The sequence below is a fragment of the Colius striatus genome, chromosome 3 (assembly GCF_028858725.1).
Source record: "Colius striatus isolate bColStr4 chromosome 3, bColStr4.1.hap1, whole genome shotgun sequence".
NCBI lineage: Eukaryota > Metazoa > Chordata > Aves > Coliiformes > Coliidae > Colius > Colius striatus.
In genome coordinates, this window is record NC_084761.1 from 68,330,695 (window position 1) to 68,342,723 (window position 12,029).

Below are 12,029 nucleotides of genomic sequence, written 5' to 3' on the forward strand. Positions count from 1 at the left end.
GTCACCTCCACTGACAAAGGCAGTTACAACTGAGAAGGTGATAGCATCTTGCACAGAAAGTGTGTAGACAGATGCTATACTGAAGAACCCTCACGACTGAAAAATAACCTTGACTTCTTTCACTGCCCTCTGTGTGTTCCCCAACTTAGAGGTTTGGCAGGGAAAATTCATGTCCAGATGGTGGACAAGTAAACTTACTTCAACAGATTGTACTACAATGTTTTACACTAAACAGTTATTGGATTAAATGTACAAATAGCTGTGGGAATCCAGGACTTCCCTCTTTCGAATTATCATCTTTCGGCCATAAAATCATCTCTCTTGCTGCTCCTCTGTGGCCTAGTAAATCTTGAAACCTTCTCTGAAGCTCTGTGCAAGAGGACAGTTTGCCTAGATGGATATCAATGCACAGTGCAATGCAAATGAATGGATCTGCAGAATAAAATAGCTAGTGTTGAAAACTTAATACCCACACCCTGCAGGATTTTGCTTTAAATTAATTCAGTACTTCCAAGGATTGAATGTAAATAATCAACTGGAATACATTACATACATTTCTGGAGTGCACGCTTCAGTTTAGTTTCCGCAACAGATTCCAGTTCCACACTCAGAGACATTTCAGAGTGCAAACATGCATTGGAGGGAGAAAACAAATGATATTTCAGAGTTGGAGCTTGTTTTTTGAATGAAAATAATAATGCAAACTACCTTAAGAGGATCGAAGCACTCAGAGGAGCAGACAGACAAGTGTTTAGGGTACTTGATGTGAAGCAGGATATAATTTCCCAGAAATCAAATTAATATCAACTATTCCCACTATGTCAATTTCCTAGCCACAGTGACCACGCTACCACTGTACAAAAAGTTGACATCACATTTCATTGACAAATTAAATCCTACTGTGAATGTTACAAGTTCATAGCACACAATGACTTAAGAATGCCTTGTTTCTGTGCATAGAATGGGCTAAAACACAAGATGCCAAATCAGATAAGGACTGTCCAAATGTGTGTGTGTGATTTATTTAGCTTAGAGGAAAGAAACAGAAAAAACTAAAAAGCCTACTAGGCATTTTAAGTTGAAATGAAAAACAATGATAATATCTGGAGTCTGTCCAGCGGATATTAATAATATTTTATCTTGGTTTCTAAATAAAATGCCCGCTAAAGAAGTTAGTGTATTGCTATCAATAAACAGAGATTTGAAGAAAACTTACAAATACAGATGCGAGCTTTTATGCGTCCCTAGCTTAGATGAGAAAGTGTCTCACAACAGAAGAAAAATATTTACACAGTAATTTGAGTATTAATGTACCATTCCTGCAATTTCTGAACAATTTCTGCCTCACCCACTCAAAGCAGTGCCATATTGTTAATAACTGAATCCATCTGCTGTGGACAAGTAAGATGCATAACAGTCCTATATCTTGAATTTGGATTAAGCCTCCTAGGATTGATGTCCTTCTTGAAATTCTGGTGAAATTCCTGCCATTCACTTTCCACTTCAGTTGGAAACTTTGGTAGAAATGGACCACACACTAAAAGATGAAAAAATCTTCCACTGAAATGCATTAATGCTGAGCCATCACATAGCTACTGAGAGTAGAAGTGTGATGCAAAAATAATAAAGAATTCAGACAACTTAGCACTACCAGTTTCTGTCCTCTACTAAAGAGTTCAAAAAGAATTTAAAGACTCTCATTTCTGAATATATTTGATCATTGAACTTGGCTTCCCTTAAATCTTAATAGATAAATTTGGTAAATATTTTTATTTTTTAAGGTAAGGTCATGTCATGTTTCCTTAAAGGAAAAGAACAGCATTAGAACAATTTACTGAACAAAATTACCAAATATTGCCATCTGGATTTTGTGAAAACAATTACTGCTTATCTGTAATAAAAGGACATATCTAAATGGCATGACCAAAATATTCCTCATGAATAAACCAGTATTTGTTTAGATGATCTTGTATATTTAGAAAGGTGTGTATCTTGTTCAATATGTTTACATGCAATCTGTGTGGCATTATATTTCACAGGCATTTTGCCTCTAATTCAGATCAACTGCTCATAGAAAAGAAAAAATTGATCAGATTCAGCACTCATACCCAATCAGGCCACTCATTGAGCAAGTTCTATTTCAACATGAGGCATGTTAGAAGAATCTAGGACTTGCTGAGAGAATATGCAACAGGAATCTGGGAACTAATCAAGTTTTATGTACAATTAACAGCAATTCCATTTAAGGCTGGTAGTTGATAAGAAGAAATCCTACCAACTTCAGTCATCCATCACCATAAAGACTGATCCACTTCAAACTGATTTTTGCAGCAGTCAACTACTGGATTCATGGATACCTGAAAGCCTTCTTAGAATATAATGGCAACACAAACAGTTGATGAAAATCTAAAGCATTTTTTTGAAATTAGGTCAGAAAGGTACAAGCATAAGAATAAAGTTTCATCTCTTCATACATTTGCAGTGAAGCACTGCATTTAGTGTCAAATTAACCTATTCATATATCCCAATAATTCTGTTAGTCTAGTTATTGTAGCTGAGAAAAAAAGTCTTTTAGGACTATTTCAAGAAGTAAGGCAAAGTAGCATCTTAAGTCTCTGGGAATTCATGCCCTCTTCATTTCAAAATAGTTTTCAGTAACTTTTGTTTTCCTTTATGTTCTTTTATTTTCTTTCCTCTGATCCTGCTGAGGCCTCCACTGTTCAAAGGAAGGTGGGATTGGTCATGGGGTGTAGAGGGCGTGCGTGAACAAGAGGGTGTGTGGTCCTTCATTCTCTGATAGGCTTCAACCACGACAAGACAATACTCACTTATTGCTGTGTGTATTTGTGCACTCATATAAATTCTAACAGTGACTAAGTAGGAGAAGTGGATTCAGTAGGAGCTTCATCAGCACTAAAGCATTTAAGTCCCACATCTCAGGAGAAATTCCTGAAACACAATCAGTAGGCGTGCTTCTGCCACATGACATGATCTATGCTGAAAACAGAGTATATCTCACCTCAACCATAAATACAACATGATGTGGATAAATAAAAAGAATGCAATGCTCTATTAGGGTGACTACATTCTTATTTTGCCTTTTATTGTTATAATTTTTACAGACCATGTATGTAGTCCTCACTGAGGAATGAGTACACAGTCATTGCCACTATGTCCTCCTATACTTGTAGTCTGCACGACACTTTACCAGGACATCATCTACATTAGGAAATTACACCAAATTCTGGACAGCATGGAATAGAAGCACTGCCTTACGGTTCTGAGTTTAACAAGCAAACTCTACAAAAGGAGAAGATGTCAGAAAGATCTTTTTGTATTTCTTATTCCCTAGTTCAAGATCACAAACTATGCAGAGTGCTGCCACTGCAACCTATGATGAGGTCCCCTACTCCTGTTACCAAGTTCCTCTCACCAATTGTGAATTGAATTCTTCTCTTTGGACAAACACCTACATATATGCTGGTGTAGTTAATTTATTCCTTCGCTGTATGTAGCCCTAGCCTTGCAACTTTTATGGTATCTAGAAAAGCATTACCTCTGTCAGTCAAAACAGATTCCTACTTGTATTCAAAATATCTTTTTTATACTGTTAGATAATCTTGAAAAAACAGAGTAGAGCAAACAGCTGTATTTCAAAGCATACTGTTTGCTCCATTTTAACATACAACACGTTAATCTCCTTTGTACAATCTGATTCTCAAGTTATGTCTTTTTATAAAAAGATGAAAATTCACATTGAAATACTTCAATGGGATTAAAAATAAAACTACTTTATTTTTCATGTTTTAGTAGATCAGTATCCCAGTAAATTTAGTAACTGTGGGTTAAATGCAATTTAGATTTCACCCTAGTTTACTACCAAAATCAGAGGAGGGTAATATGGAGTAGGCAATAACTAAGGGAAGGAAAAAGAACACTGAAGTAAACAAAGGCAAAACAGGTACAATTACCTAGAAAAGTTTAATCAGAACCAATTGCCAAAAAATAACTTTCTTCTTTATTGTTAAAATAATAATATACTTCAGCAGAATACAAAAAACGCACTGCAATATAAATATAACAATTCCGTATCCAACATAAACAGACAGTGCAGTTTTGAGTTAAAAGGCTTAAATTTGGAACTCTGCCACTGACAAGATTTAAGAAACAAAATACATTGAAAAACAGCTGAATGTGTAGTCAGCAGGACCTGATAATATGCAGCATTAAGGGAATTAGCTAATTAATTAGCTAACACCTGTGAATTATTTTCATGAGCCATGAAAAACAGGCTAAGTATCAAAGGTCTTCATAAAACAATCAAATTTATGAAAGTATTGAGTAAAAGTTATAAAATAAAACCCAGAAATGAACCTTATACTTTAAATATTTTTTTTTTGCTATATTACGTACACTTTTGCTCCACAGGCTCAAAAATCTCCATTGAAGATATATTTAAACATTCAGACAAGAACATATACACACCAAAGTTTAGAGGTAAATATGCAAGGTTCAGGTGTAGACCCTGTCATAGCTGACCTATTTAAGGCAATTGGATAAGGACAGTAACCAAACGTGCCAATTTTGTAATTGTAGAGCAGACAGCAATAGCAGTCTGAAATTACTAAAAGTCAAATTAAAAGCAGAGCAAAGAGTTTTTATCCTTTCAAGCATCTTGAGCTCAAAATGTCATTCCACAAAGGGACTGCACAACTATAATTACCACTTATGTTAATAACTTTATATACAAACATTTTATGCAGAGTCAAGCTCAGCTAAGCTTCATGACCAGCACATCTCAAATTAAAAAATAAGTTGCTTTACATTCAGAAGAAAAGAAAAAGAACAAGTGGAATGGCATAATTAGGCTACGAACTGAAATTGCTTAAGAGGAAGATAAAGAAACTGTAGTATTTCAAAGTGAAATTATCAGATACAATCACCAGAAGAAAATGAAATCATATTAGGCGGGAGAAGTCTCCCCAAAGAAACAATAAAAGTTGTCCCACCACTTTAGCAATCATGAAGAAAAGTATTGTCACAAAGAAGCCTGTGCTGGCAAGAGTACAAGTCTTCTCAAATTTCTCAAGATTGTTTTCCACCACCAAAATATTGACTTTTTCTTTTTAAAATTCCATCATAAAATAAGCAAATCATTTGCTTATCTTTCTCAGAACGTGAAGGACTTGTGATAATAGCATGTAAAAATACAAGTTTCTCTTTCTGAAATGAAGCTTTTGAGGATCAGTGAAAAATATCATTCAATTTATTTAATGGCAATCCCTTATAATTGAAAGTTCTAGCAAAAAAAAAAAAAAAGGTCATTACACTGGATATATGTACCAAACATTAAAGGAGCTATTACTTATATATATAGATCTTCCTTCATAGCATTAGATTAAAAAAAAAACAGTACTTTTTCATTATGCCTGCTTTCATTTTTAGAGTAAGAAGAAAAGGCCTAAAACAAATAGCAAGTTATCTTCCTTTTTTAGGTCTGATCATTATCTGATCCAATAAAATGTGACCTTCAAAACACTTTTAAAAATTAAGAGAATAAATCTGAAGATCCAAAACAATAACAAAAAGAACACCCTAATGCTTCCCACTGTAATTGTACTGACTGATTTTTCCAGAGTACTTGGAACTCAAGCAGATAACAGTCTGTATTTTCCATGTGGTTGCACAGGATGTGCTGTATAAATGGTTATAGAACAGAACAGGGGAAAAGATCAATTATGCCACTGATCTATCTTATGAAAGTAAGGATGCCAAAGGACAGAAAAGTTTCAGTAATCCAATTACAAAATGCTATCAGGCTGCTGTAAGTCTCCTTTATTTCACTTATCATATGCAATCAGTGAAGACATCAAGGTTTTCTATACAGATTTGTTAAAATAAGAACTACTAGTTAATTTTGTCAAGTTTCTCCAAGACTTTAGTTAATTAGGAATAGAAGAAGAGAGATAGAGGGGTTTGCTGCTTTTTAAACAATCAAGAGAAAATAAAGAATCCTTGAAAACATTTTTTTCCCCCCCATTCTGTTTAGGACAGGGTAGAGAAAAACATTTAGAACTGCATTTAAAGAATTTTCCTTTTTTAGGCTGACTTATTGCTGTTATTTCACTTCAAACCCAGGACAGTTATTTCAAAGCTTTATGCATTGATTGAGAGAAAAAAAAAAAAAAAAAGAAAAAAAAAAAAGTCCCTACTGCGGCAACAGATAAAGTGGCAAATTATTAATGGATATGAACCCTTCACGTATCTTTAAAATAGTTTGAAGAACAATCTGTAGTCAGGACTGAGTTTCCCTTTGCAGATTCAACCTTTGCTAGACCTCATTTTTTTAATGACATTTTGAAAGAGGAATAACTGCCAAACATTTTCCTGCATGCTGATTCAAATGCAAAAACATGTAGTGTTTCAGAGTCTGGAGACCAAAACCAAAATTTTAATGATTAGAAGACCAAAAGGCTTTATACTGAAGTTAAATATTAATCAGAATTTCAGGAGATAAAAGAAATTTAGTTTTAATTGTCACTATCTGGTTGAAGTAGTATCAGATACATTGAGAGATCAACAATCTGCATATTATACTACATGTGCTATTGAATCTATGGTAAATGCTCCTCATTCACCATACATCTTTTTTTCTTGTTTGCTTTTTCTCCACTCGCTCTACCACGTTTCTCATAATTTCTTTCTTTAAATTAAATATGCAGGCAAAATGTTATCAGAAGGAAAAAGCGATACAGATCATCAAACACAGCATAAGGAGACAGAGGAAGAAACTAATTAAGGTCCTTTCCATTTTGCAGCAACAGAGACCAAAGTAGCAGATTTTGCTGCACATGTTGTGGGCCCTAACTCTGAAAAGGTGAGTTTTGCTACATTTATGGTGATATACCACCATGAATTAGGCTAGGAAAGTAATTTTAAAACAAAACATACCATTCTGGCTGCAAGGGAAGGAGCATGGTAATAATCATTAACCCTGAATTAACGAGATGGGCTCAAAATGTAAACTGAAAGGAAAACAAGAACATATGGTGCAGAAACAAGGGGATTCTGATAATCCATCCCAGTTAATTTCACAGACAACAGGGGAAAGTATGTTCTGGACTTAAGATTCTCTCAGAAAAAAATATCACATTTAATATTCAAAGCTAAAAAAAAATACACAGTTGCTTTTATCCTAAAGAAAAAAAAAATGGAAAAACTGTCAAAGGCTACCTTTAGTCCCTGTCTAAATTGAGATTATGCATGAAAGAATGTTCTTTATAGTCAGAACAAGAAACTGCAGGCGCAAAAATGTGAGTATTGCATACACAGAAATTTAGTTTAGATCTCAGAGAAAAAAAAATCTTTTAAAAACAAGAGATAGTAATATGTTACCTAAGGAAGCTGTAGCGTCACCAACATTAAAGGCTTCTAAGGGCACAATTCTAAGGAACTGCGATAGATACCAGTCTTGAAATGCTTCAAAAGTTTTCAGGGTAAATTAAGACATTACAAAAGAGTAAGATTACTACAACTTTATATAGATTCTTTTTGCATCAGAACCTTTTTGAGTAGATTTAAGTTCAACAAGATACTTCTTCTTAGAGTTGATATGTGCTCTACACAGACAGCATCCCTGTGTCAGAATTAGCAGTAATAACAAATTTACCTACAGAAAGATAGCTATACGATTGCGTATCAGTAGTTCAAAACTCAGCTTCTGAATCATCCATCTGAAAGCTCAAAAATACAGTCTACGCACTTGGAGAAATGTTTTTAATACTGCTAAACCAACGTTCTCCTTCTATGTCAGTCCAAAAAAAATCCATATCAATTGCCCATGTGAAACAGTTTATAATAAAAATCCAAAGAGTAATCATCTCATTCTGATTCTTTTCCATTTTTAATAGTTTTATCTACTTAGAATTTGTATAAGATATATAAAAAGCAGCAGAAGGATTAAGAATACACTTTACAGAAAATACATGGATCTTAATACAAATATATTACCCCAGATGCTGTGGAAACAATTATTCTTTTCTTTCACTATTAATATAGTTTCCAAGAGAATAGTCCTTCTTCAGCTATTTGCTGCTATTTTCTATAACCAGGAACTTTTTTTTAAACTCTACTTTTCTTTAAGAGTATTTCTCAGCAGTAGAATTAAAATCATAAAAGTAGTCTTTTCAAATCTGGTTAACTTTTAAATGTGTGCAATGGGACAGTTATGATGTAGCTCTTCAGACGATTTCCAAATTATTAGTTTATCTGCAGTCATTTTAACAATGTTTTCTATTTATCTCCTCACAAGTGTTCATGACAAAGAAAAGTGAACAGCAGAATTAAAGCGATGCAATAGGAACACTTGTATGTTTACATATTCATGTGGTCATACCTTCCATGACACCAGATAACTAATTATCTACTAATTTAAATCTATTCCCTAACACTTCTTTACAGTTTTGCAAATTGAATATAAGATGGGCACCAGCACTTTTCAGTAATTTGCCACAGAAGAAAGTCTCTTTAGTCATCATTAAGAATGTTTTGCTTGATACCTATTTTTGTAATTTAAGAACTTATTTTACACGCTAAATACAGCTATAACATAGTATTTCCCAGCCAACACAGAAAGTAACAACAATATTCTCTATGTTCTCCATTCATCTTTCTCTGCTAACAGTAAGACCTTCAAAAACATCTAGTATTTTAACTCGGTCTTCTCCTTTCTGCAAAGTCATTATTTCCATCTTCCAGGCTCGTACAGCTGGCTCAGACACCTCTAATTATTCAGACTTTATGCATACATTTCTATGTTGTCAATGCTTTAAAAGAAAAAAAAAAATCATCTTCACCAAGGATACTTTCCTGATTTAAGCTCCAATTCCAGTATCTCAAGTTCTTCTTATTTTTAAGTATTTCAAGCACTTGGAAGTATTTCAAAGATTGGGAAAGAAGTTTCCTTTTTCTAATCCTTAGCCTCTCTTCCCAGTCACCCCAACAAACACATACATAAAGCAAGTAGGAAAGCAGAAATTGAGATGTGACTGCTTTTTGTCTCATGAAATGTACATTTTAACCCTACCATATTAATTACCCTTTTTACAGTATTCACTTTGAAACAATTCACTGTATGTTCAACAATTTCTCCAACTTCCAAAAAAACTATGACAATCTTTTCACTCTCTGTATAGAAAAAACTTAAGTTCACTTTACACACTTAACCTTCATTACCTTTGTCTTTTACCACTGTGCTTTTGAACAGTTTTGTGAACAGGAATCTCCCATAACATAGGATCCCATGCTTTTTCAATGTATACCATTTTAAAACTGCTTTGAAGAAAATTGTATTTCCAAACTGCTTCCTGTAAGAAAGTTCAAGTTTCATCTTTCACATACAGGTGTTTTTCCCCCACATATATTGGGCAAAGTACTACGGTTTTCAACATGAGGTTAGTAAGGGCAAGAAAAGCCAGAGTTTAGCTGTAACATATACAACAGACACATACAAAGTAATATTTATAATACAAACCCCTTAAAAACACTAAGTTATACTTTTCTTTAACTTTACATTTACACTGAACACTCACAATGTTGCACTGGTTGCTTTAAAGATACAGTTGTAGATACAGTATGTCTACATAAAATCAGTAGGTGTTATGTCTGTACGAGCAGTATTTAGTCCATTGCATTAACAGGAAAATCTGAAATGGGAATGAGAAATGGAGATAAAAAGATGCAGAAGACCGTGAAATGTTAACTAATCAATTATATCATTTAAAAAGGAAAAAAACCCTGAATATTGAGCTTTACAGAGAAGAAATGCTAGCTTGAACAGTAATATTGGATGGCTAAGCAAAGAAATCAATTTCAGTCCTGTTGTGTACCACATCTGCTGTAAGACCAGGCAACTTTATAGAAAGTAATTTTAGATGTCCATTTTAATTTGCCATTATTCACTTGTTAGGAAAGGATTCCATTTAAAAAGAAATAAAGATTATTTCAGCTATCTTGGTAAAACAGCTGGCACTCCACATGCAAGTGTCAACAAAAGTTGCAATAGCAGCACCCCACAGCAAGAGAGAATCAAGACTGTAAAACACTAAACACATTTTATATAAAAAAACCCTAAACCCTAACAATTTATAGTTTTGCAAAGTTAATTATAGCAGGGGAGAAGCAACACACTACTACCTACTTCTTCCACAGAGAGACGGAAAAAGATAATGCCTACCATAATATAGGGCATTTTTTCAATGATACAATGATCAGATCATTATTAAACTTGGTAAGAACACAAAGTCAGATCACTATTTAGATACTTCAGTGAATAACTTTTTCCGCTACATCCAATCCAAACTTTCCCCAAGGCAGCTTTAAGCCACTCCCTTCAAGTGCTGTCACTGAACACCAGAGGGAAGACATAAGCACCTCCCACTCCACTGCCTCTCATTTCACTTCTTTGGCCTATAAGCCCTAGTAACCTATAGGGTTATTAAATAAAAATTTTTTAAAAAATAATCAAAAGAATGACATTTTGACCACCTCTCTTGTCTATTGATTCTTTGTCTCTCTTGACTCTCTGAGCAGAAAGTTTAAAGGTAGGACCTATTAGCAAAATTATCTTTTCCCTCTCTTGCACCACTACAAAGTTCACGTCCTCTGGCAACCACTAACAGAAAACAGATGTAAATCAAATAACAAAAATTCTACAGTTCTGTTAAAAATTCCCATTTCTTCTAAATGATGTTACACAGAAACTATAAAGAGACTCTACTGGTTGTCCTAGCACTACATCTATGAGAATGTGGCTGGAAATCGAGGGCAAGCTAGATAGGAAGAGACAAGTATAGTAAGCTCTAGTAGCATTGAAACCTGAAAAAGGCAAATATTTACACCACACATTTTTACACATTTCCCTACTTAAGTAAAAAAGTTGCTGCAGATAAACTGTTGCCACTGAAGCTGAATTAAGACCGCTTCTTCCTTCAGGTCTCTGCCCTGAAGAGAGCATCGACACCTACAAGTGCACACGGACACACCTGCTGCCATCTCTTTAGTGTTAATTCGGGGCATTTATTTTAGTTGGCATCACAAGCACGGTGATGGCTCGTCGTTGGCCACCGCCGCTCACCTTCGGCTGCCCGCTGAGGCCCCCGAGGCCCACGGCGGCGTGCTGCGAAGCACAGCAGGGAGGCCCTTGCCTTTATTTGCTCAAGACCAGGGAGTTAAAGGCTCGCCACAGTGGATGGCACCCGCCAGGGCCGGGACATCACGGTGAGGACTGCGAACCCGTCGCTCGGCCCTGCCGGGGCGGGCGGCGCTGGCTCCCGGCTGCCCCTGGGGACGCGTCCGCCGGCAGCGCTGCCAGCCATCTTTCGCCGGGCGAGCTGCGGGGCGGCCCTCCGCCCCACGGGCGCCCCCTCAGGGCTGGGCAGGGAGGGACAGCAGCCGGCAGCCGGAGGGGATGGCCCGCGGGGCGGCAGGAGGGGCGCGGGGGAAGCAGGGTGGAGAGCGCCGGGCGGAAGGGGCCGCCGCCGGTGCCCACGGGCGCTGACGAGGGGTAAGCAGCGCGGCAGGGCAGCCCCATCCCCTCCGCCTGGCGCGATGGCGAAAGAAGCGAACGTTTCTACCTCCTTCTTTTTCTGTCCTCCCGCGAGCTGGCCGCGCAGGAGCAGCAGCAGGAGGAAGAGGAGGCAGCTCCCGGCCGGCAGGCGCAGCAGCCGCGGCGATGCGCGGGTACCCGGCGCCATATTCCCCCCGCTGCCCGGCCGCTGGCCTCCTCCGGAGAGCACCTGCCGCACCGCTGTCCAGCCTCTCCCCGCTGATTGGGTGCGGGCTCTGGCCAATCGTATGGCCCCGCGGCGCGGCGGCTCTTGGGAAATGTAGTTTCTTTTCCTCGCTCTCCTCGCCGCGTGCCCGCGGGGTTGGGCCGGCGCCATTTCTGCCGCGGTGCCGTAGGGCACGTGCAGGCAGCCCCACGGCCCGGCCGGGCGGGAAGCTGTGGGGGAGACTTCCGGTCAGCTTTA

At 37.3% G+C, this 12,029-nt stretch overlaps 1 protein-coding gene across 2 annotated transcripts in view; it reads right to left on the reverse strand.

Moving 5' to 3' along the window:
• TUSC3 (tumor suppressor candidate 3) overlaps positions 1-11,804 on the reverse strand; it is a 124,177-nt gene extending 112,373 nt beyond the window's left edge. For both annotated transcript variants that reach the window (XM_061992717.1, XM_061992716.1), the window contains exon 1: positions 11,634-11,804. In XM_061992717.1, the coding sequence (XP_061848701.1) occupies positions 11,634-11,753 (120 nt within the window). In that variant the 5' untranslated portion in view covers positions 11,754-11,804. The remainder of the gene's footprint in view (positions 1-11,633) is intronic.
• Between the last annotated feature and the right edge of the window lie 225 nt (positions 11,805-12,029).